Source organism: Colletotrichum jinshuiense, chromosome 8 (assembly GCF_051148585.1).
Source record: "Colletotrichum jinshuiense chromosome 8, complete sequence".
NCBI lineage: Eukaryota > Fungi > Ascomycota > Sordariomycetes > Glomerellales > Glomerellaceae > Colletotrichum > Colletotrichum jinshuiense.
Genome location: NC_139315.1, coordinates 3423361 through 3446754, shown reverse-complemented (window position 1 = coordinate 3446754; position 23394 = coordinate 3423361). Strand labels below are relative to the sequence as shown.

Sequence of the window (23394 nt, the reverse complement as noted above, 5' to 3'; positions counted from 1 at the left end):
CCTCAAAGACAAGGAAGAGCTGATACAGTGCTTATATCGAGTTCTTGGGTCAAGCTATCGTACGTCCGATGTCGTCAAAACAGTTCTACCGTATTTAGCAACAGACATTCCCGTATCCGATAGATCTTCCTTTGTCACCAAGGCGTTCAAAGCGAGCTTACGAGAGAACGATACCGAATTGTCTGCATTGATACTACAACAATATCCTGGACACATTAATCATCGAACGTACTCGAAAGGCTTCGTATCCGCCTGCGGCCTCGGCCACTTTTCGCTCGCAGAAACCTTACTCGGCGATGCTTCTCACGGCTTTATACTGAATCAAGATATCTACATTGCACGAGCATTAGAAGCGGCGGTCAAAGATAACAGGTCTGAAATTGCCAAATTAATATTGAGCGCCAGGAGATCATACATACCCAGGGAGCTGCCCCACTTCATGGCACTCCAGGCTGCCGGCCTCGGATTCGTCGAGGCTCTATTGGCTATGTTGAACACTGAGAATACAAGAGACGATGCGAACAAGGTCTCAAAAGTGTGTCTGCTTCTTGCTTGTCAGAATGGTCATGCGGCCGTGGTGAGGGCTCTGTTGGAAAACGAACAAGCCGTGGACGTCGCCATAGGCGAAGAAGAGAAACCGACGACATTTACCATCGAATCCGATGACGCCGGGACGTGGCTGTGCCATTTAGGCGTGGATTCAGACGGGTTTCTGGTTGTAAGCAATTCTCAAGCCGCCGTAAAGTATGAGCCACCATGGTCCATGACCTCACTGGAAGCATGCATGCGAGGATTTCGACGCTTCGAGTCTCGTCATTGGTATCTGGGTTCATCCAACGACGAAACCGCAGATAAATCTCCACATGAGGATACTTTACGACAACTAATTGACCATGGTGTCCGGTTAGAACCCCGCAAGGATTCAACTATATGCCCGCTGCATGCAGCTGCACGGCATTGCGCTTCGGATGTCATAAAGCTGATGATTGACCGCGGCGCAAATTTTGACGCATTTCCCGAAGAGGACCATGTCTTCTTGGAATGTGTCAAACGAACAAGCCACGGAGCCGACATAATATCGATCTTAATCGCGGCAGGCATAACGATACCTCAAGTTTCGTCTGTCGTCGCACAACTTTTTGACTCAGCACTCTCCCTCGTTACAAGCTCCCCAAACTTCAGTCGCGCAAGAATAGATGACATCATTCATAACGGTCCAGGAGCTACAGTGCACAGACTGCTGTCCATTTATTCTTCACAGAAAGTAAGCCTTCAGAACAGCTTTGAAACCCTCCTCAATATGGCCGCAATAAGTGGTGATTCCGTCTATGTACAACTTCTACTCGATCGTGGGGTTGATGCAAACGCCAAAGGGGGCCACTGGGGCTCGGCTTTGCATGCGGCTTCATATCTGGGACACACCGAGGTTGTTCGAATCCTCATAGCAGAAGGAGCAGAGCCGAATATGTCTGTCCAAGACAAGCATCACTATTCCGAAAATAATGTGACCGCGCTGGACTACGCGATTTCCGAGGGCCACCAGGACATTGCAACGCTTCTTGTTAGCCACGGTGCTAAATCTAACAACCCTGATGCCCTCAAGCGCGCCATTGATAGCGGCAAGATAGAAACATTAGCAAACCTTCCAATAGGGGGTACTCTTTCCGATGAGAAACAGACAGCAGGATTCTCCGAGAATATCTCGATGACTCTCATGCAAGCCTGCTCGAACACAAATTTGACCATGGTTAAGAGACTATTGGCCGATGGAGCAGATCCCGACTTTGTGGAGATAAGACGCAGGGTGCACAGCGTCCACCAACATGGACCGCTTCATGTTTCATGCGCAAAGGGCCGAGGGGATATCGCGGCGATGCTCATTAGCCATGGAGCCAGTATCAACAAATACCTGAAAGGTAGTGGGATTCCACTCCATATTGCGGCTTCAGAGGGTCACGGCGATATTGTTGATGTTCTATTAGAGAACGGAGCAGACATTGACTTCGGCTTAGGAAGCACTGCATTGTCTGAATCTGCCTCTCGAGGGCAAGTTGATATGGTTTCATATCTACTCTCTCGAAAAGCGACCATATACAGACAGTCTACGCCTGATTTTCCAAATGCCCTTGCGGAGGCATGCAGCGAGTGCCATGCTCCCGTTGTTCAGATGCTCCTGGACGAGCTAGGCGACAGCGACGACCACCAGGAGGCTTGTGCCCAAGCTGCAGAAATCGCACGGAAGAAGAGGCACGCCGACGTCTTCGGGATTTTGTCTACCCATTTGAACGCCAGCACTCGTTGGTTCTCTAGGGCGTGCAAAATTGGGTCTTCTACTGCAGTCTGCGTTTTCTTAGGTCAGGGGTTTGATGTCAATTCAAACCTTGGAGACGGGCAACGTGCTCTGCATGTGGCAGCCTGCCATTTGAATCCAGACGTGGTCGAAATTCTGCTTAAGAATGGTGCTGATGCAAAATTCAAATGTCAAAAGCACGGCAGCCCAATCTTAGCAGCATTGGAGGGCTGCGCTGTCAAGTATCTGCGGCCAAAGCCCATGACCAAAGGGCTCGAACAGGCAATTGTCCATCTTCCGCTATATGAGAGTTGGACAAATGATTTAGGCTACCGACAATACTTCTATCACAAGCATGAACGTATGCTTAAGGGCAAACATCTTTCGGGCTGTCTCGAAATCATCAGATCCTTGCTAGAAGCTGGGTCTCCGGCGGAAACAGAGTGCAGAACTTTGGGAGCCGCCATCCACATAGCCTCATTCCTGGGATGTCGAGCCATAACTGAGCTACTACTAGATACAGGGGCCTGTATTAATTCCAACGGAGGCTATTTCTACTCCCCGGTATATGCGGCTATCGAAGGCGACAACTTCGACGTTTTGGAACTTCTTTTAGACCGTGGTGCTGATGTCAACCCTTGCAGCATGCCGGAGTCGCGCCATCCTAGGGTTTCTTTGGCACTCGAAACGTACGAATGGCCAAATACGAAGCGTCTTCGTTCCACAAACGCATTGGAGAAAAGAAATCTCCCCAATCCGGGGCAATATTCGAGGGGGTCTCCATTGTACTTTGCGTGCCGGCTCGGAGCAAGCAGACGGATCATAGAGCTTCTCCTTCAGCATGGGGCAGATCCTCTTTTCCGAGACGACTGTGGCAACACCCCCGCCTCCATGATCGTGACCAGATTCTATGATCCCGTCTTGTTGATGGCAAGGTGTGAAAAGTCGGAGAAATCAAGTAGTCTTCTCGACGTTGGCCTAGTTTCTCCGCAGCCAGATCTTTTCAAGATGCTGGTTGATAGTTGTTCCCGTGAGGATGTGCTGAGCAACATCTTCACAGCATTGATGACATCTCAGGCACTCTCCACAGTCTCCTTGCAGCAATTCTACTCACACTGCGAGGGCTATGTTGTCACCGAAGCAAACCTCTTAGCTGCGGTTCAGCCTAGACGAAAAGGCAACGAAAACGACGCTAAGAAGCTCGAAACTCTCTTCCAGCTAACAACGAAGGCTAGAATCACAGAGGCGGTGTTAAATACTGCGGTTCTGAGCCCAGAATCATGGGATGTAGCAAAATTTCTTCTCGACTTTGAGCCTGGATTGAAGCCGTCGGGTTACACAGTCATGGCCTTGCTCGAATCTCGAAATGTCGAGACCTGGGGTAGCCCTGATCTACAACCAGAATCGCACTTATCAAAATTGTGGGAAATGAACTCCTCCATTCATGTAACGGAAGAAATGCTCTCGATAACGCAGACCCAGGCGGATCTGAGAATTATTCTCTCTCATTTAAACGACACAGGGAAGATCACATCCTCGGTAATGGACTCAATAGCCTCAACGGAGCATGGCCTTGAGCTCACTGTGACCCTTCTGCAACACAAACCAGATGTCTCAGTTCAAGAAAACATAATTGGAAAGCTTATAGAAGGCCTAGATAATAGGTCGGTAAGCCAGGATAGATGGGGAATGCGGCAAGATGGGGAAGTACGCGAGGAAAGGAAGAGACGGGAGGATTGTTTTGCCAAGATCTTCAACCACTTCGACGAACCAACCATCAGTGAAGCCACTTTAAGCACTGCACTCACAAAGTGCCATCCGACACTTCTTAGAAAGGTTCTTCAACACTTCCAAGGTTGTAGCTTCTCGGGAGAAGTCTTGATTGCCGCTACTGAGAGCGATTTCTCGGAAGAGAATATGAGAATCTTGGAAGAAAGTGGACTACCATTGTTGGTAGACAATACCGTGATAAACACAGCGGTAGAAATGGCCAACGCGCATGCTTTGCGACTATTTTTGGCAGCAAAGCCCACAAATATAAGCGTTTCCACAGACGCTATGTGGTGGCTTCTATGTGGAGGCCGAGGGACGCTAGGAAATGATTCTCTTGCGTACCCTGTTCTGGAAACCCTTGAAGAGTTTGGAGTCACTTTTCCTGTGGACAAGAAGATCACAGAGAGGTATGACATGTATGAAGGCAAAGACTGGGGAGAAGTTGGCGCAATCCTGCGAGGGGCTGTTGTCAAAGGGGTCGGATTATCGACCATCGAGGAATCATCCTTCAGGTCCAAATCGGCTGGGAAATAGTTACATAGCAGGATATTTATTCCTCCAAGAGAAATTTGAAGGCCTCTTTTGAATTGAAAAGTGCACCTACAAGTTCCAAACTTGAACTGTACCTGATGCACTAGAGAACCAACTTCATTAGTAGAAGGAGGACACACACTTTTGAGTGGGACCAGTTACATTAAGGGAATCAAATTAAATTAACAGAAATATGACATCTAATAGTATAGTAATTTTTGCTCTCAAAGTCGCATGGCCCTTAAACCAATCAGCAAGGCTCAAATACACACCAACTCCTAATCTGCCGGTAGATGGAACAGCGGATTGTTACACCCGCTATTTATCGCGAACTGTATACACTAAGCTTGTAATCAAGCCGTTAAGTTCATTTCAAACTCAGTTCTGAAAACAAATAAATATGTAAGAGATGACAAGACACAAATACTGTCAGATAGCCTGTCTAACATGGATGTGATGGATCTATTCAACCACCATATGTTTCCAAAAGATGTATGTGCCTATGGATTGTCACTCCAAAGTATGTGGCTATTCCATGGGTTGTAAAACCAGACCTATATAAGTGAAGTACTCAAACCACCTATGTCTCCCTAGATATGTCGTAGCCGGAGCATGTAAGACGTTAGAAGTATACTGGTGAATGCTATCAGAAAAAGAATCATCTAGTCTAGCGGTCAAACGGCGCATACGCCTCAGCATTCCCCCTTCCAAGCAGACGAGGGGATCTTCAAGCATGACCCAGATCCCGAAAGAAAGCAACCGCAATCCCCAGCGCCGCGGCCGAAAACCCGACGTTCGTCCACTGCGCCGCCCGCACCCCATACAGAAACCCGGGTGAGCCCGCAAACCCACCGCCCTCCGCGGGCCACTGCGCGCTCGTCTGGACCGCGGTAGCCACTGCCAGTCCCAGCGCGCGCCCGACGTTGTTGGCGCTCTGCAATAGCCCGCTACCCAGCCCCTGGTCGGCCGACGGCAGCCTGGCGGCGATGAGGAGGCTGATGACGGGCCAGACGATTTCGATGCTAAAGCAGAGACACATCGCGGGGAAGCCGTACGCCCAGTAGGACGTCTCGGGCGGGATGGCGGGGATAGCCATGATGAACGGGGACGCGACACCGCAGGCTAAGCCGAAGACAAGGATGTAGAAGGCGCGGATGCGGGAGAGGGCCGGGGAGACGGCGAAGGATATCAAGACTGTGGTTACCTTTTTGTCAGCCAAGAGCGTCCGGGAACCGGTTTGCCACGGTGGTCGTCCAAAGGCCATGGGTCAAGGGCTGTGGGCCAAGTTGTGGAAGACTTACATCCAGCGATGCCGGCGGGCAGGAAGCGCAGAGTGGTGTCGAGCTCGCTGAGGGCGAGGTAGTCCTGGTAGCTGCGATCATATTAGTGAGCCTCAAGCGACCTTCATTGTGACGACTTTTCGAAGAAGCAAGCAACTCACAAAAAGGTGACAAAAACCAAGAAGCTGTTGAACGACGCGTAAAAGAATCCGACCAGCACAAACAGCGCCGAGAACTGCAGGTTCTTGAACATGGAGATGCGCAGCAGGGGCTCCCTCAAAGGGTCCCTCTCGAGGCGGCGCTGCCAGAAGCAGAACCCAACCAATAATACGACAGACCCGACGATGAGTGGCGGGATCCACGGCGTCGACCAGCCGATCACGTTGGCCTGGGTAAAGGACGCGAGCAGCAGCACCAAGCTGCACGACACGAGGGCGCCTCCAATCCAGTCCACGGATCTGGCGCGGACGTCCTCGCTACCGTCCGCTGCTGCCCTGCTAGAGGCTGGGGAAGACCGCAGATGAGGCGTGTCGGTGACGAAGTAGGCGACTGCGGTGGCGGCGGCGGCCATTATGGCGGGGACCCAGAACACCCACTCCCAAGACAGCAAGCCGCCAACCACGCCGCCAAAAATATTGCCCAGGACGGACCCGAGCGAGGCGACCGCCGAGATGCACACGTACGCGTTGTTGCGAGCCTTGCCGCGGGGGAAGCTCGAAGCGATGATGCCGATGCCAGAGGGGATCACGGCGGCGCCGCTGACGCCCTGCAGGAAGCGGACGATGTGGAAGGGGATCTCGTACCTGGTGAAGGGCAGGCACAGGTTGGAGAGGGCGAAGAGGGCTGAGCCGACGAGGTAGACGATGCGGCGGCCGTAGACGTCGGCGAGCCGGCCCCATAGCAGCATCAGGCTGCCCGTCGAAATGTTGTAGATGGAGACAACAATCTGCTGGCGGGCAGGCGGGATGCCAATTGCCTCCGACATGGAAGGCAGCAATATTACGACGGATTGCACGTTGAGGACCTATTTAGGTGCGTGCGTACCGTGTTAGTGAGCCGTCGACACTTGACTGCTACTACCTGGTCGGGGAAAGGAGGCAGGCAGCAGGACCATGTAAAGAAAAACAATGGGGAAAAGGAACGTACAGTGAGCAGAGCGGCGGTTGATACCACTGCTGTTAGAAGTATACTTCTTGCCTTGGATAGCTTGGGGAAGCTTTCGGCGAGATCCTCATTGACAACATTGCGGATCTCTTGGGCCGGGAGCTCCTTGGAACCGGCACCGGCGCCGACGTTGGCCACATCTGGGACAGGGATGTCGGTGCCGGTTGTGGCGGGGTTTTGCGCCGGGGATACTCTGGCGGGCATCTTGGCCGCGATTGTATTCAGTCAGCGGGGAGATGCAACGGAGGTGAGAGATATCTAGCGCCGTCAACTGGTAGCGGCGTACAGCTTGGGGCGCAGAGGTGCAGTTAGAACAGAACAGTGGCAATAACAATGACGATAGTAATTATCCATCTATATATGCGTTGGTTTGCAGCAGCTGTGTTCTGGGGCGGAGCAGGCGCCGAGCTATTGCGTGATGGCCGGGATACCTCACGGAAGCAGACATAACTAGCACCCAGCTACCATTTTGGATGAATGCTCCCGGGAATACGCCTTGGCGGCCCATAGATTTAAGAACAGTCAGCTGTTACGTACAGTCAACAGTCATGGCCAATTTTGGGTGATAATGTTTACCGCATTCGTCTTGAAAGAACTGCTCGTGTCCGGGTTCTGTATAGCAGAGCTCTACCTAAGGCACCTAACTGACCATGCCAAGGTTTTCCAATACTGTGTCTATCGCGACCAAGGTTGGATCACTAATTGTTAAAGAGTTTTTCTTTTGTTTTGCATCTTGTTAAGAGAAACTACTTTTACGAATTGGTGATTGCATTTTCCTGCTAGGCTTCAGTGGCTGCTTACTGAAACAAGTTGGGTCGTGTTGTTTGAACGTAGACTCACCCGTCTTTTTCATAATTACTTAGATGAACTACAATTGCACGCCGGCTCTGTGGACGTCTTTGCTAAGTTTCAAGAGACTCTTTGCTGTTGCCAAAGGCTCTTAACTTGCACCCAGATGCGTCAATACTCATTAAAGATGCTTATTTTGGAATATGAAGTTCTTCTCCTTTTATAGCAATACTAAGTCTCTACTTAAATACAAGCCTTTCGCAACATTGGTTGTAACTGAGGTCACAACCATCATCACAACTTCTTTTCAGACGTCTTATTGGGTTGCCAATTGAAGTTGAGCAACATTGCGACTCTATCAACCTGACGGTACGATGGTCGTCGAGAGGGCAGCTCGTCATGCGATTCGATCAGGTACAGACTACGTACTTACAGTTCCTCAAATGTAGATAAGCTCGAGATACCGGTTTGATTGGGTGGCCGAGACGAGTAGGCGCCCTGGATCAGGCTGCGCGCACTCACGTGGGCCGGCCGCGCCCCCTGCCGTCTTACGTCTGGACGGCGGTAGCCTTTCCAAAACCCCGTCTCCGGGACGTTAATCCTATTGACGAAAAAAATCACGTCCATTAAAATCCATTCGATACTTCATGCTAGGAGCACATCGCCGTTTCGACTATGAAGTGGTTGCCCTTCAGACGGCACCGAGACCGGGGCCCAGCCCCGGATCGCGCCGGAGAGGTTCTCTCCCCGGAAGGCTCCACGGCTTCGATTGCCCCGCGCTCGTCAAGGGTCATCTTCCCGTCCGGTATCAAACTCCTCTATGATCCAGTGGACAACGCCCTTGTTGAGTATGTATGTCTCAACGCGACATAAGCGGATGCTCATGCTAACCACTATTTGTCTCACAGCATAGTGTTCGTCCACGGCCTCACGGGCCACCGCGAAAATACTTGGACCGCCCACGATGCCACCGAGCCCTGGCCAAAGACACTGTTGCCGACAAAGTTGCCGAACGCGCGAATACTCACGTTTGGGTACGACGCATCCGTTGCAGATTGGCGCAGTGTGGTATCGGAGGCCCGCGTCGGGAACCATGCCTCGAACCTCTTGAATGCACTGGCGAACTTTCGGGAGGAAGACGATACTGTTAGTCTGTTGGTTCTCTGTGCCGAAATAGGAGCTGATAACAGTAGACTGAGCGGCCAATCATCTTTGTTTGTCATAGCATGGGAGGCCTTGTCTGTGAGGATGTGAGTAATTTCGGACCAGCCTTTGCCATTCGGATCGATGCTCTGCCCGCGACTTTTGTAGCTGACTCTTTTGAATACCGGAAGGCTCTCGTTCTCTCTCGCCAAAGACCCGAAAAACATCTAAAAAGCGTTCTCCACTCAACCAAGGGAATAGTCTTCCTTGGCACGCCCCATCATGGTTCGGGGCTTGCTGTCTGGGCCGAGAAACTTGCGAAATCGATCGGGGTGCTCAAGCAAACAAACACCAACATTGTACAAGTTCTTCGCAGAGACTCGGAGGTTTTGGCGCGGATACAGGACAGTTTCCATACCATGATCCAGTCGCGTAACAGGCAAGGCCTTTGCGCGATCGAGATAACCTGTTTCTTCGAAGAGCTCCCCTTACCGGGTGTTGGTTTGGTACGTGTCATTGCCATTGCTAGGCTAAACCTTCCCAACTAATACTCGTCGTCACTTAGGTCGTTCCCCAGGAGTCTGCAATTCTTCCGGGTTACATACCGATCGGGATCCGCAATAATCACCAGGACATGACAAAGTTCGTCAGTCTGGAGGATCCTGGCTTTAAAGCCGTGTGCGCTGAACTCCGACGTTGGATCAAAGAAACGAAGTCAGTACAGGACTCGAAAATCATGCCATTGGAAGCCAATCAAAACGAGGAGCAAATGGCCAGGGGCCCGCAGATCACATCTGACAAACCAAAGGCACATTGTGCGTACCTCAGCTACTAAAGGCTGTAACACTGGGTTTATTTGTACTGAGTCTTCAAGTACAGTTGTTGTCCCTCACCTCCAAAATCACGATTTTGTTGGGCGATCTGATGTGCTCGAACGCCTGCGACATGATTTCGGCCATGGCCCACAGTATGCCAAAGGCCAAGGTCGATCACGCATTTGCCTCCATGGTCTCGGCGGTGTTGGGTACGTAATGTCCCAAGGAGTAGATGGCCAATTCGCTAAGTTGGTACAGGAAAACACAAATTGCTGTCGCCTATACCTACTGGATTCAGAAACATCACCCAGAGATATCTGTATTTTGGGTCTATGCTAGCAACGCGGACCGTTTCCGTCAAGCCTTCGTTGAAATTGCCAACGAATGCGACATTGCTGGGCACAAGGACCCTTCGGTTGATATTCTAGCACTTGTAAAGTCCTGGCTACAGAAGAAAGATCACGGCCCCTGGTTTCTGGTAATCGATAACGCCGACGACACTAGCCTCTTCTTTACGCAATCTCCACAGACTGGTGGTTCCATCGCACCCAGTACTTCCAACACGGGGAATAACTTGAGCCAATTCATTCCAGACTGCAGCCACGGGTCGATTCTTGTTACAACAAGGAACAAACAAGCCGGGTTGCGGCTCGTTCCGGGCCGCGCCCCCATCGAAGTGGAGAGAATGAATGACGAGGAGTCCGCCCAGATGATTCGCACAATGTCTGGGGACCATACATTGTCAACCGAGGGCGCCAAAGCCCTATCCGATCGTTTGGAGAACCTGCCATTAGCCATTGCTCAGGCCGCTGCTTTTATGCAAGAGAACAGCATAAGCATCGACCGGTATCTCAGTATTCTGGACAAGAGCGACAACGCTGTAGTCGAACTCCTAAGTCAGGATTTTGAGGCCGTCGGGCGCGATGCTGAAATGCCACGTGCTGTCATGGCAACCTGGGTGGTGTCCTTCGAGCAAATCAAGAGGGTTAATCCGTTGGCGAGCGAAGTGCTCTCGCTCATGTCCTTTTTTGACCGGCAAGCTATCTTACGTTGGTTCATTATAATATACTTAAGAGGCATCCCTAATCGGGTACCATTTGCAAACGACGCCGAAATTCAAACATATGCCAAGAGAAGCGGAGAGTGTTCAGAAGGAGACGGAGAGGACGAAGAAGAAGAGGACGATGACGACGACGATGACGACAACGACCAGAAAGCCGACCCCGACAACGACAAAGATGGCAACTATAACGACGAGGAAGTTTATGATGAAGAAGATAATGAAGAAGTCGACAGTGAAGTACGTGACGGGGATAATCACTATATCGGAGTTGCCTCTTACCAAGACGAAGTCAATTTAGTTAAGCTCGAACAAGCTCTCGGGATACTAAAGGCATTTTCCTTCATCTCAGAAGGCAAAAACCAGAGCATGGATATGCACCGACTCGTTCAGTTGGCAACCAGGGGATGGCTTGCTAAGGAGAATTCAGCCAGGCAGTACGCCGAAAATGCGCTAGTAACGATGGATTTGTTCTTCCCGTATACTGTCCCCGAGGAGGTTGAGGTGTTTCGCAAAGCCCTTCCGCATGCGCACGCCGTCCTGAAAAACGATAGCCACGATACTCCTACGACCACAAACAGGAGAATATCCCTTGTGTACAAGATGGCCACCCTTCACCGCACTTTGGGTCAGTTCGACGACGCTTTAGCCATATTACGGAAAGGGTTGGCCTTGGCAGTGGATGTATTGGGGGAGAGAAATGGAGATGTGCTCCATCTCATGCGATTCTTGGTTCACATCCTGTCGGAGCTCGGCCGCAGCCAAGAGGCGAAACAAGTGCTATTAAGATTAATGGTTCTTGATAAACACGTTTATCCGGACGGGGGTTTCGCAGTATTCGAATCCATGCGGCTGCTCGCTTTGTTGCATCGTTACGATGGTGAGTATGAAGAGTCGAGAAGATTGTTGGTCACTGCTCTCGATGAATCTGCGAAGCACAATTCCTCCGCCTCCTGGGTGAGAGCGTATCTTATGTTCGATCTGAGCCAGCTTCTGATAATCCAAAACGAGCTGGAAGAAGGAGAAAAGACTTGCGTTCGGGCAGTAGAGTTAATGCGGAAGGCCTGGGGACCCAACCACCCGTTCGTGCACCACAGTCTATCGGGACTGGTGGAGATACTCATCTTACAGGATCGATTGCAAGAGGCGGAGGCTGTTTGTCGCCAGGCTCTGATGAGTCGCAACGTCATGTCCGACAATGCTAATGTATATATGGTGGAACTTATGCGTGGACTAGCAAGGGTCCTGGAAAGACAAAATCGCCTCGAGGAAGCTATTGATATAGGAGCTCAGTTGGTCGAGATTTTAATGAAGATTGATGGGTTAAAACACAAAGATACCGTCGGCGACATAAGATGGCTCTCCTACTTACAGGAGAGGCAAGGGAGATGGACAGACGCGGAAATGAACATGGCACAGACACTCGAGATATACCAAAGCCTTTCCGGCTCAGATGATGAGAATGTAGTTGGCTGTATGTACAGGCTGGCTTGTATCAAGCAAAATAGCCGGAAATACGAGGCAGCAAAGGACTTGATGGAGGAAGCATACAAGCGCCACCTCCGCCTCTTTGGGCCAGATGACTCTGGAACCAACTCCTGTGCACAGGCACTGGAAAGATTTGAGAAGGAAAGAGAGCAGGCAGAAACGGTTCACCAGGAGGACAACGGCATGCCTTGAGATGCTGAACCCGCACAATCTCCGGCGCCTCTGGTTTATTTATCAGGTTTTCCAACCTCGGCTTTCGAATCAAAGATGTAGTACTAAACAGTAGCATAATTCGTTACCATGGGTTAATATTAGTTTTCCTCCTGTGCATGTGATAGAAAGAACGTGATGAAGAAGCCACAGACGAACTTGTCGTCGCTAGAGTTGATTGTTGTAAGCTTGTATCTTCTACGATGAAAATATATCTTAGCAGTGGCAGATGTTTCTCAGAGATGCCATCGTGAGTTGTCTATGGAGAATATGGGATGGGGGTGCAATGAATAAAAACCCACTTTCTAACTAGAGAGGTCAACACCAAGTAGTGGTGCTATGATGGCTTCTGGACTCTTCAAGATATTGGCCCATTGGCCGACAATCAGAGGTTTAGTCAATGGCAAAGTAAAGCACTATACTATGCAACTGCTCTCCTAAGCACGGGGCATGCACATTTGTCAACATGTCTTCAGCACCCAAACGAGGACAAGGTCAAGCTCAGGACGTCGAACGCGGCCCGAGAGGTTTCACGAAGAAGACTTCACAGCACGGCCCAGGAATGCGGTGTGACGAAGCTGCTGGGCTAGCTCATTGCCCCGTTGGCGTGTACGTCGTTGGCTAATGACTCGGGCACATTCTTAGAACACAATAGCGCCGTCGTGGGTACAATCCCCTTTGTTTAACGCCCCCGCCTTGGAGAGACATTGTGTAACGGGCGGGGGGGGGGGGGGGGGGGGGGGGAGACGACGACACCGAGACATTGTCTCGGGGCAAAATCGGCAAAATCCAGCCATTGAGGAAGGAGAAGCATCGTGTCGTGCGTGTATTGTATGTGTGTGTGTTTGGACATCATCGTTGGACGAAAAACCCGCGAGATTTCCGCGGCGCGCCGCCCCCAACTGACCAAACAAGATGCAGAAAGCTCGCTCGTGGGCACTCAGCAGCAAGCATGAAGGGAACTGACCGGAAGATACATGGTGTTTTCCCCCGAGGCGTGTCAAGGACGAGCGCACTGGCTCTGAGCAAACAGCGACGAAGACGTCTAGGAGCCCACAGAAACGACCCGGGAGCCTACGGAACAGAACGGCAGAGCCTCAGAAGGGTCAGTAGAACAGAGACCCCCCCCCCCCCCAATATCGAACGAAAAGAACAGCCGATTCTGGCACGTGCTTTTCTCCTGCGGGAAAAGATTGAAGGGGACAAAGAGGACGATGACCTGCATTGCCAGCGTCCCAGCATAGAACATGTCAATTTCCGCGTCCCGAGTCAGGGTGTGACCCGGCTGCTGTGGCCGGCAACTGAGCTCGCCCGACGCCGATTGGGAGATGGACGCGAATTACCTCAGCGGCCGGTCGCAGTCTTGAGCCCGTCCTCTGCGGCAAGCAAAGGGGGAGGAGGGAGAGGGAAGTGGCAGAAACGCCCGCCCGTCTTCTCACCAAGCAGCAGCCACGTTTCGATGTTCGTCATCGCGATGTGGGCTGGACCGCGCCTCCCTTGACGAAGAAGAGGGATTCACATAGCATAACCCAACTAACGAACTAGACAGAAGACCCCCCCCCTTGGAATCGAAGTGCAGATCCTCCTCGTCCAGACAAAAGACGGCCACGCGTCCCAGCTTTGCTTCCCCAGGCGCGCGCCGAGCCCCCCGTCAAAAGTCTTGGAAGCCCCCAGCTAGGACGCGGTCTGAAGTCTCCCAGCGATCAACGAACGACAGAAAAAGTCTTGGCCGCGAGATGTCTTGCCAGATCACCGGCCGGGATCACGTCGATGAATCGCTGACGGGGTGTGATTGTGGACTGATTGATGACTGTCAATGCGAGCAGAATCCCGCAGGACGCCACAGGGGCTGGTGGGGGGTTTTGAACTCGTCAAGGGAGACTTTTGACAGCGAGACCCCTGGCTCGGCCAGGCACGCCCTTACTGATTTGGAGATGTGGCAGCCGGGTTTTACCTTGCTGCTGGCCTCGGTGAGGGATGTCTGCCAGCCAGAACCGCCGCAGCAGGACAGATGCCCGAACGCACTAACAAATCCTCCCTCTCCAGAAGCTCCCTCTCCTCCGCCTTCCTGGTGATCAGGTGCCCTTCCCCACTCCCCGCCACAATCCAATCAGAACCAAGATCCCCATTTCCCCCTTGGGCCTTCGGCCCCGTTCCGTGACCCGCCCCGCATCAACCGACCCATATAGCCCGGCAAATCCGCCCAAAAAATGCGAGGCCGTATTAGCCATTGTGTGTGGCTTGGCCTTGACATCCGGGCGTGTCGCATGTCCCCTCCTCCACCGCCAATCACAGCGGCGCAACGTCGAGGGGGATGACAGGGGAGGGAGGCGCCGCACAGCCGCCATCCAACCGATCCCGGCAAGCCATTCCAGAAGGTCTGGAGCGCAACCCTCCATCGCACCTCTGGTACCTGAGCTGCTATCCAATCGCTACCTCCCGTACAACCTTAATTCCTTGGTGCGTTGGAGCCTCTGACGATCCGTCGTGTTAGGTCGGTCCCTGGGCTGCCCCTCCCGGGGGTCACAGGCGGCTTGGGCGGTACGCCTCTTTTCCCCCTCCCGCTGTCTCAACTGTCTCACCCTTACCGTTGGTTGTACGACCCGCGACGGCAAAGTGCACGATTTCGGGCCCGGCCGATGTAATCACCATCACCAGCATCTCTCCGGTAGACGGGGAGGGGGAGCGTCTTCGTTTTTTTTTTTTAATTTGATTAAATCTTAAATAAGAGAACACCAAGACAATGACAAGAGCGCGCAATAAAACGACACTCACCGCAATCGCGCAGGTCGCACCGCCGCCGCAACGGGTTTCAACCCTGAAACTCCACCCGCTCATCTCGGTCCTCAAACCCCCTTTGGGGGGTTACCCTTTCACCACCCCCTTGGCCTCGAGCTCAACCATTCCCCTGTCGTCGAATGCTTAGCATCGAATAGTCAAAAAAGCCGTCGCCCACTCATGGGAGGGCCCTGGATGGGGAGGGAGACTCGCTCGTGTCCGAGACTTTGCCCCAGCTTGCCTAGCTTGGCTACCTTACCTTACCTACGCCCACCGTACGACCCCCCCTGTCGAGACGAGTTTCGTCACAGCCCATCATCGTCCGATTTCACAAACCAGACGTCCACTCTTTTTTCTTCCCCTTCCCTTCCACTCTCTCTCACTTGCCTTTCCCATTCACTCTCTTCACCCACACAACCGCCCTACAAGCCCTTGCTTCAAACATCGTCTCACGCCTCACCAAACCCGCCCAAGCCTCACGCAACAAACGCACGGTCGCCGCACATACGCCAAGAGATCTGCACGCTCGCCCACGCAAAAGCCGCTCTTTAACATAACCCGGCATCCCACACTCATTTTCTTACTTTCGCCTTTCAGCAAAAAGCCTAATCCACACACTCTCTCTCACTCACTCGCCAACTCGTATCCGATCCTCGCGTCCCGGGTCGTTGCCTTGCATCACCACCACACACACACTCAATCCGTTCCCGTGTGCTCGCACCCCGTGCTCTCTCACACACACACTCTCTCGTCCAGCTGGTCTGATCCAAAGGAAAACAACCTTTGCTATACATACTGCGCATCCCGCACTCTCCTGCCGCCCAGAAAGCAAAAGAAACCTAAACTTCACGAGCTCGACCACCACGACTTCGTCGCTAGTTCGACGTCGACGGATCACGATCGCTAAGGAATCAAGGAGGAATAATTTCAAACCCGACCAGAAAGAGAAGAAAGGAAAAACGAGGGGACGAAAAGCGCCACCACGGCTATATCGAAACGGCAGCCACCATCTAATTAATCTCGCTCCCGCTTCGAAAGCCGCCAAAAAACACCACCGAAACCGACATAATGAAGGTCTCACTCACCATCGTGACGACGCTGTGCGCGTCACTCGCCACCGCCGGCGTGGTCATCACCCCCGTCCGCCAGAACCAGGTGGTACCGGCGGATCAGAAGGTAGCCGGCGACTGCTTCTTCGGCGTCGTGACACCCCAAGGTTGCGCGTAAGTTCTTGCTGTGCCCCCCCCCCTCGCTCAATACGAGTCACCAACCGTGTATATCGCGACTAACACGACATCCGCGTCTAGTCCTTTGAGAAGGTGATCCAACCTGAGGAGGGAAAGCCCCTACTGCAGAACATCGCATCGCGATGGCGGGGCAATGAGAAGGGGAGCCTCTAGGGACAGGCCGGAGCTCATCGGGAAGGGAGGCAGCACTGATTTCACCGGTTCTTCACAACCGCCAATTGTCAACGACAGACAAAAAAGTGCTCTTCCCCCCCCCCCGACGATTCCGATGAACCGTCTCCCGATCAATCAACCCCCCCCTCATCGCTACTACGCCGTCATGACGGACGAGGAGGAAATCATTACGACTTTAGTGACGGGTTCACGAAGCATCATCATCACATCATCAGCATTATCATCATCATCAGCGATTCTTATTTATTTTTGGTTGTTCATTATTTTGTCCCAAGCATTTTTGGGCATTTTCATCACACAAAGAGGCGGATGTCGGGAATCCCGAGAGAGGGGATTCCGAAGAGGGGGAGCATATAGGGGAGGAATGGCGGAGTGAGGCTCAGCGACCTTTGCAGTGGAGGATTCACGGTCGAACCACAAAACAACTAATGTGCATCCAAGCTCACATAAGCCCCGTCGGACGTCCGTCCTCCGTTCAGTCGGAGCGGCGGACTTCTTTGCGCCGGCGGGGTCTTGGCATCTTCTTCACATTTTCTTCTTCTTATTCACCCCCTCAATTTTATATATATCTATAACTATATAGCTAGACTTTTTTTTACTCTTCGCTTCTTCTTCCCTCGTGGGGGAAGAGAAGAGAACGGAAAAAAAAATTCAATATTGAACATAACCCCCCCTTCCCATTCGCATCCCAAGTACTGACTGACATTCCCCCTTCTCTCGATTGGCGCCAAACCAGAAGTGTGACGTGATCGGGTCCGCTCAGACAACGCCATGGCGCCCATCAAACCAAACCCCCCCGTGTGGCGCCGGGCGCAGTTTCTTCGAACACGTCCCCGTTGTCGCGCCTTGTGTTTTGAGATCCAGATTGGGGGCGGCATTTGTGTGATGTGCAGATGCACTGACGCTCGACTCGCCTCAGAGTTTGGGAACTGGGGGGCGGGTGGTGAGGAGGGGCCCTTCCCGCGTTTCCAACGTCCAGACAAGGCCGGTTTCCCCACCCACGGCTGCAGAATCTGTAACAATATGTGAGCCGCAAAACCTTATGCCATAACCTTAAGCCACCCGCACACGCACATCCGAGGGAGGGACAAGGAGAATCGCCCACAAGCCGGAAAGGCTTGGCGTACGTGTTCGCTGTCGTACCTGGGGGCTTCCTTGGGGGCCTGGCACCATTTCTCTTCGGTCCCGAAGCACCAGACAAAGACGCGTCAGACCCAAGAGACAATGATAAAATTGGAAACCGTCTGTTCCGATCGTGGGGACATTTCGCGTGGAACGTTTGAGTTCATTTCATAGTCTGCCATGCGAGAAAGCAAAGCGTCATAACCGAACTATTTCTTCTAGGTCTGTCTCTGGGTTACCATTTATAACTTGCTAGGCGTCTCTAGAAGGGATTGGTCACTGCCCATGCCATCTGAAAACTTTCCGTCGGGAGCGAAGCAACCTTTCATCATTCTTTTGCCGTCACTCGCGGGGGCGAACTTATAGCCAGCTCAGCACTTGAGCGAATACTTGGCGGTGCGATCGGCCTTCATTCCGCCCCAGTGAGTCTCGGGTGCCTCGCTGCCGTCCTTGCCAACGGCGTGGGGCTTCCAGGGCTCGTCAAACGCCTCGAAGAAGAAGACGTTGAAGCCCCAGTTTACCATGCCACAGACTCCCTCGCCGTAGAAAGCCTGCGCGTTGTCATGTCCCGGGATGGCCTTTTGGTACTTTGTCCCGTCGCTGGGCCAACCTGGATTCAATTTGGCCCGTCAGCAAGCCGTACATGATGGGTGCGGTGGCAATGCATGGTGTTTCAGTGCAAAAAGCAGATGCTATATAAGTATGGAGGGGAGGGCAACAACGGCGAGAATTCAACTCACCCGTCTCTCCAACCCACAGCTCGGGCTTGTTGGTTGAGCCACTGACGTTCTGGACGCGTTCGAACGCCTGCATGATGGAATCAAAAAAGCAAGCGGTAGCGTTGTCCCGTGTCTGACCTTGCCAGTACGAAAAGGCGTTGGTGAGCAGAATATCGGCATGCTCGATAACAGCGTCGGCGGTGCCGTCTTGGTACTTGTTCCAGCTATCTGCTGTGCCGACCCTGAAGTGGGGCGCCGCCTTCTTCATGTCCTTGATCTTGTCCGCAAGCTCGGGACCGGTGAAGTTGCCGCGGTACAGGGATTCGGAGCCAACGGTGACGGCGTATACTTGAGCCTCGTAGCCGGGGGTGTGGCGGAGAATGGCGGCCTTGTCGGCGGCGTAGGACTCTGGCGTGTCGGGCCTATCCGCCCGAGTCGAGTCAGCAGGTGGCCTTCATTTAAGTTTTGAACTCTGATGAATTCGGGATTTGAAGTTTTGGCGAATGAGGGCGTTGAACTTACCAGATGCCCAGGACAACCTGGAAGTCCTCCTTTTTTGCGGCAGGGAGAATCTGCTGGGCCGTATTGCACTGGTCGGCCGCGTAGATGCGCACGATGCTGCTGCCCGAGGCATCACGAATGGCTCTAAAGTCCGCTTCGTAATCCGCTTGGTATTTGCACTGGCCATCCGGCTGTTTCGCACCGAGAGCAAAGCCCAGAGCTCCAGAAGCGACAGCAATACCAGGACCTGCGGCCAGCAGCATGCTGGGGATGATTATCGAGGAATACATGGTGAACGTCGATCTTTTTCTATTCTGGAGAGGGATCCGAGGAGGCGTTGCCTTAGGTGGGGACTTACTGTCAAGGTGTTAGAGAGACTGGATGAAATGATGTAGACAGAGGGGTTAGGTCTTGAGGTTGGTGCAAGAAGAAATGACTTCAGCCAAGTTAGCAAGCCAGTGTCGTCAGACGTGGAAAAGAAAAGACGAGATAGACAGGTGGTGAGATGTGCCTCCTTAGTTGACAACAAATGAGGGCATTCACCGTGAGTTTGGGAAGGAGGCATTCTTGCCATGTTCAGACTAGGTTAGGCAAGAGGGCGACGCAGTAAGGGTCCAACCTTGACATCCCGCACCTTCCCCATAACATGGGACGAACCACTGGAAATACTCAATGATCATCTCTCCTTCCTGTCAAAGTTTACAGTCCCAGCAGGATTCTTGACATCGAACACGTGGCTACGGTCGTTTTCGTTTTCGCTTCTGACCTTTGTCAACAGCCGTTGCTGCCATATGTCAGATGCCATACCCAGCAAAGTTGCCCGTTATTCGAAAGCTGTCATTGTGAGTCCTAGTTCGTTCTTTCGGAAAATGCATGACGTATACTCCTGTGCAGAGACGATCAGGACGTTCGAGCCGGGGATGTCGGACAGAGCTAGGGAGTTCGAGCCCACGGCGCTGTCCGCAGAATTCGTGCCACCAGCGCTCAGGAAAGAGAGACGGCGAGCAAGACCAAACACGGCTCGTGGTGTTATGACAAGACATACATGCATCCAACGAAGACAGCAGGCAGGAAAGTCATACATGTCAAAATAGCTGCAAAAGACACTACCAAACATCACTCCACTTGGCCACAATATGTGCACATGTCATCACAGGCGATCAACGCAACGTGAAACTAATTCGGAAGACGCAAAATGGTCTCGTATGTTCATTAAGCCAAAGGCCAATAGTTCGGTGGTCCCGTGATATGGGAAGAGGGTATAAGCAATCCACCATACACATGAGGTCCAATTCCAATTCATAGCCGTCTATCTCGCCAACACGGCGACCTTATATCCCACCCCAACTCCTGATCATGCAAATGATTTCCAGCCGTTCAATTATGTATGCGAATTAGAGCGAGGACATGAAAACTTGGACGGCCATCAGCGCGCCGGCCACAAGCCACATGTTGTTGACGGATGCCAGACGGCCGGCGGCGTTTTTGTCGCCCGAGCTTGAGCCCGAGCCCGAGCTGCCGGAGTCGCTCTGGCACTCGCCTGTGAAGCTGGCTGCCGCGTTGTTGCCGAGGGGAATCTTTTGCAAGTTCGAACCGCAGTTGACGTAGGGGGCGAAGTGGAGAGCAGGCGTCTCCTGGTCGAAAACGACATAAGTCGAGCGAAGGAACGAGTCTCCGAGCAGGAACGATTTGCCGTCAGAGGCCTTGTCCGCACCGAGGACACAAGCGTTGGTGCCAACCTCCCAGATGAATTCGGACAAGGGCACCTTCACGGTGTAGCCGCCGAAGGTGAAGTCGAGAGTGCCCTTGGAACTGCACGGAACGACGTACATGTTGACGGACGAGTCGATTTGGCCGCCCAGGTCGGTTCCGATAGAGTCGACAACGGCCGAGGGCAGGTAGCTCAGAGTAGCGCCGGTATCGAAGAAGACGGGGAACTGAGAGTTGGAGTAGGTCTTGGAACTGCTACCAGACTTGCTCAAGGCAACCGAGTCGAGCTGAACCCAGTATCTGATATCATAATTAGACATGCGCATACAGCATCAGCAAGGGTGGAGTAACATACCGCCAGAGGTTCTCATCATTTTGGGGTTGAAGAACGGGTGCAGAGTGCAGCTTGCCGCTAAACTTCTTGGTATCGACGCCTCCAAAGGAGATGAGGCCGCTGCCCGTCTTCTCGTCCTTGGTTCCGAGGGCAATGCCCATGGTCAAGGACTCGATGACTTTCTGGGCCTTCATCTCTTCAACGACGGTCGGGTAGTTGGTGTTGTTGTAAGCCTCACCGAAGCTGAGGCCGAGAATGCCCCTGTTGAGGTCGACACTGTTGGTGGCATATCCAAAGATGGTATCACGCAGGTCGATGTCTGTATATTCACATCAGCCAAGGTCCTTGGTCAGGGAAAGTCGTATGTACATACCACTGCCGGGAAGAGTGATGTTGTCGCTGACGTATTGCAGCACCACTTCTCCCTTGCCATACTTAATGCGACCAGTCTCCGTGTAAACGGTCGAAGTCGAAGAATCGTTCGGGTCATACTGGCCGTTGGCTCTGCAGGACTGGGTCTGGGCGGTGCTGCCGGCGTTGGCGCAGTTGGGGTTAACCCAGAGTTCGGAAGATCCGGTGTCGAGGGCGACCTTGGTGTCTTGTCCGGGGGTACCGATCATGACTACGAAGTAGAGTTAGCTAAAACCTGCAAGCTCAGGGCGTATGCAGAGCGGCACATACGTTCAATCAGGTACGTCGTCGACGTAACGTTGAGAACAGGCACATCGGTATCCGAGACTTGTCTCCTCCTCAGGTGCTCCAAAGGTTGCAGTCTGATATCTTGGTAGACGGGCAGGGAAAGGACGCCGGGAGTCGAGGTCGAGTCGTCGCGGGGGACTGTGAGGGCGGAAGCGCTTGCCGCGAGGGCAGCAAGAGGCAGGAGGCGAGCGGCCATGGTGATGTTGAGGCCTAGATCGCAGCCGGGAAGTCGGTATCGGAGGGTGTTGGAATGCGGGAGGAAACGCGACGGTGAGGACGGTTTGGAAACGCAGGGGAGATTGGAGATGCAATGCAAGAATCTAAACCCAGAAGCGAATTCGATAGAGATCCCAAGAATGAGAGACCTAGAGACCAGGGGGGGGAGCAGACCACAGCAACTGGGTATGCCCAAGAAAAAAGAGTGGGATAGCAATCGCTTTTAAGCACCTCGGCGGTGCCTTGGCGGAGCGTCGCCCAGGCTCGTAGCGTGAATTGGAAGCGAACGAGAGAGTGTGGATGAGGCGCCAAGGATCGCGTGGAGTGGTTGTCCACCTAGGCGCCCTTCACCTCCCTCCCTTCTCTGTGCATCAGCGTGGGCGGCCCTAAGGGGAAAGAGACCAGGGATGTTATTGCCAGGTAGCCGTTGCTTAATGACCTCACTGGATTGGGTATGGGGGAAGTGGCACTGCACTGTGTGGTGCGCGGCCGTGCCATGGGAGGAATACACTAATGGCTGGTCCAAGTACCTTTTGCAACGGGCGCGCAGCAAAACAGTACATGCCCTGCAACTCAGTTCAAGCTGACCAAGGAAGCAGCAGCTCCCTGAGGCTGAGCTCAGCCGAACTCTGCTGGCGGTCTCAGCAGGCATTTCCATGTAAACAACTGCAACCACCGCCAGCCACGCACCAACGCCATTTGTCCGTCCCTGAGGAACTGCGGGGACCTGCTTGGGAGGCGCCGGTGATTGGGGCAAATGCTCAAGACACAGGCGGCCGGGGAGTGGCTTGGACCCGACAGCCAGCAAGGTCCCTGGGACATGCGTCCAAAGCTGGGCTGGCTCTCCCAAAGAATCGGCGACTTTTTTGTCTTTCGTCTTCCTTTTGCGGGAAAAAGGAGGGATGGTTGGGAAGAGCAGCAGGCAGCACCTGGCAGCATTCCCCGCGAATGCGACCAACGAGGGCCGGGGTGGTGCCTCTGCAACAACCTCTCCAGGCCTTGCTCCCGCGTCCGTCCCATGCTCAGCGTCCAATTACCATATTCTGCCATCCGTAGCATGACAGGCCGAGTCTATCCGCCTGCTTAGCCGACACCGACACCGACACCGACAGTAAGTGCGGGAAAAGAAGAAGAAGAAAAGGATTCGCACGATGCACCCAAGATTAGAACCAGAGCCACAGGCGAGCACGGTGGTGGCAACTGCACCAATGGCCGTGCACAGCCACCCAAGGACTTCGGCGGACCTTCGGCACCTACCTCATTACAGTGTTTGTATGTATGCACACTACCAACAGACGCCGCTGTCGGTGAGGTCGAGGCGACTAACAGCAGATGCGCTGCAACCAGCAAA

At 53.0% G+C, this 23394-nt stretch overlaps 5 protein-coding genes across 5 annotated transcripts; 2 read left to right on the top strand and 3 right to left on the bottom strand.

Moving 5' to 3' along the window:
* Positions 1 to 5321: 5321 nt before the first annotated feature.
* On the bottom strand, positions 5322 to 7242 carry EsH8_VIII_000902 (uncharacterized protein; the record flags this gene model as incomplete). The annotated part of the gene is made up of 4 exons (XM_083269944.1): positions 5322 to 5788; positions 5896 to 5966; positions 6036 to 6898; positions 7021 to 7242. The coding sequence occupies 4 exons, from the start codon at positions 7240 to 7242 to the stop codon at positions 5322 to 5324; spliced, it is 1623 nt and encodes a 540-aa protein (XP_083129712.1).
* Positions 7243 to 8502: 1260 nt separating this feature from the next.
* On the top strand, positions 8503 to 11176 carry EsH8_VIII_000901 (uncharacterized protein; the record flags this gene model as incomplete). Its single annotated transcript, XM_083269943.1, has 5 exons — positions 8503 to 8675; positions 8736 to 8973; positions 9548 to 9684; positions 10044 to 11085; positions 11147 to 11176. 5 exons carry the CDS (start codon positions 8503 to 8505, stop codon positions 11174 to 11176), a joined length of 1620 nt encoding a protein of 539 aa, XP_083129711.1.
* Positions 11177 to 16389: 5213 nt separating this feature from the next.
* Positions 16390 to 16644, top strand: EsH8_VIII_000900 (uncharacterized protein; the record flags this gene model as incomplete). Its single annotated transcript, XM_083269942.1, has 2 exons — positions 16390 to 16544; positions 16629 to 16644. The coding sequence occupies 2 exons, from the start codon at positions 16390 to 16392 to the stop codon at positions 16642 to 16644; spliced, it is 171 nt and encodes a 56-aa protein (XP_083129710.1).
* A 1591-nt stretch (positions 16645 to 18235) lies between these two features.
* EsH8_VIII_000899 (glycoside hydrolase superfamily) lies at positions 18236 to 19347 on the bottom strand (the record flags this gene model as incomplete). Its single annotated transcript, XM_083269941.1, has 3 exons — positions 18236 to 18474; positions 18605 to 19005; positions 19106 to 19347. 3 exons carry the CDS (start codon positions 19345 to 19347, stop codon positions 18236 to 18238), a joined length of 882 nt encoding a protein of 293 aa, XP_083129709.1.
* Positions 19348 to 20478: 1131 nt separating this feature from the next.
* On the bottom strand, positions 20479 to 22023 carry EsH8_VIII_000898 (uncharacterized protein; the record flags this gene model as incomplete). Its single annotated transcript, XM_083269940.1, has 4 exons — positions 20479 to 21094; positions 21150 to 21447; positions 21502 to 21750; positions 21810 to 22023. 4 exons carry the CDS (start codon positions 22021 to 22023, stop codon positions 20479 to 20481), a joined length of 1377 nt encoding a protein of 458 aa, XP_083129708.1.
* Positions 22024 to 23394: the final 1371 nt, after the last annotated feature.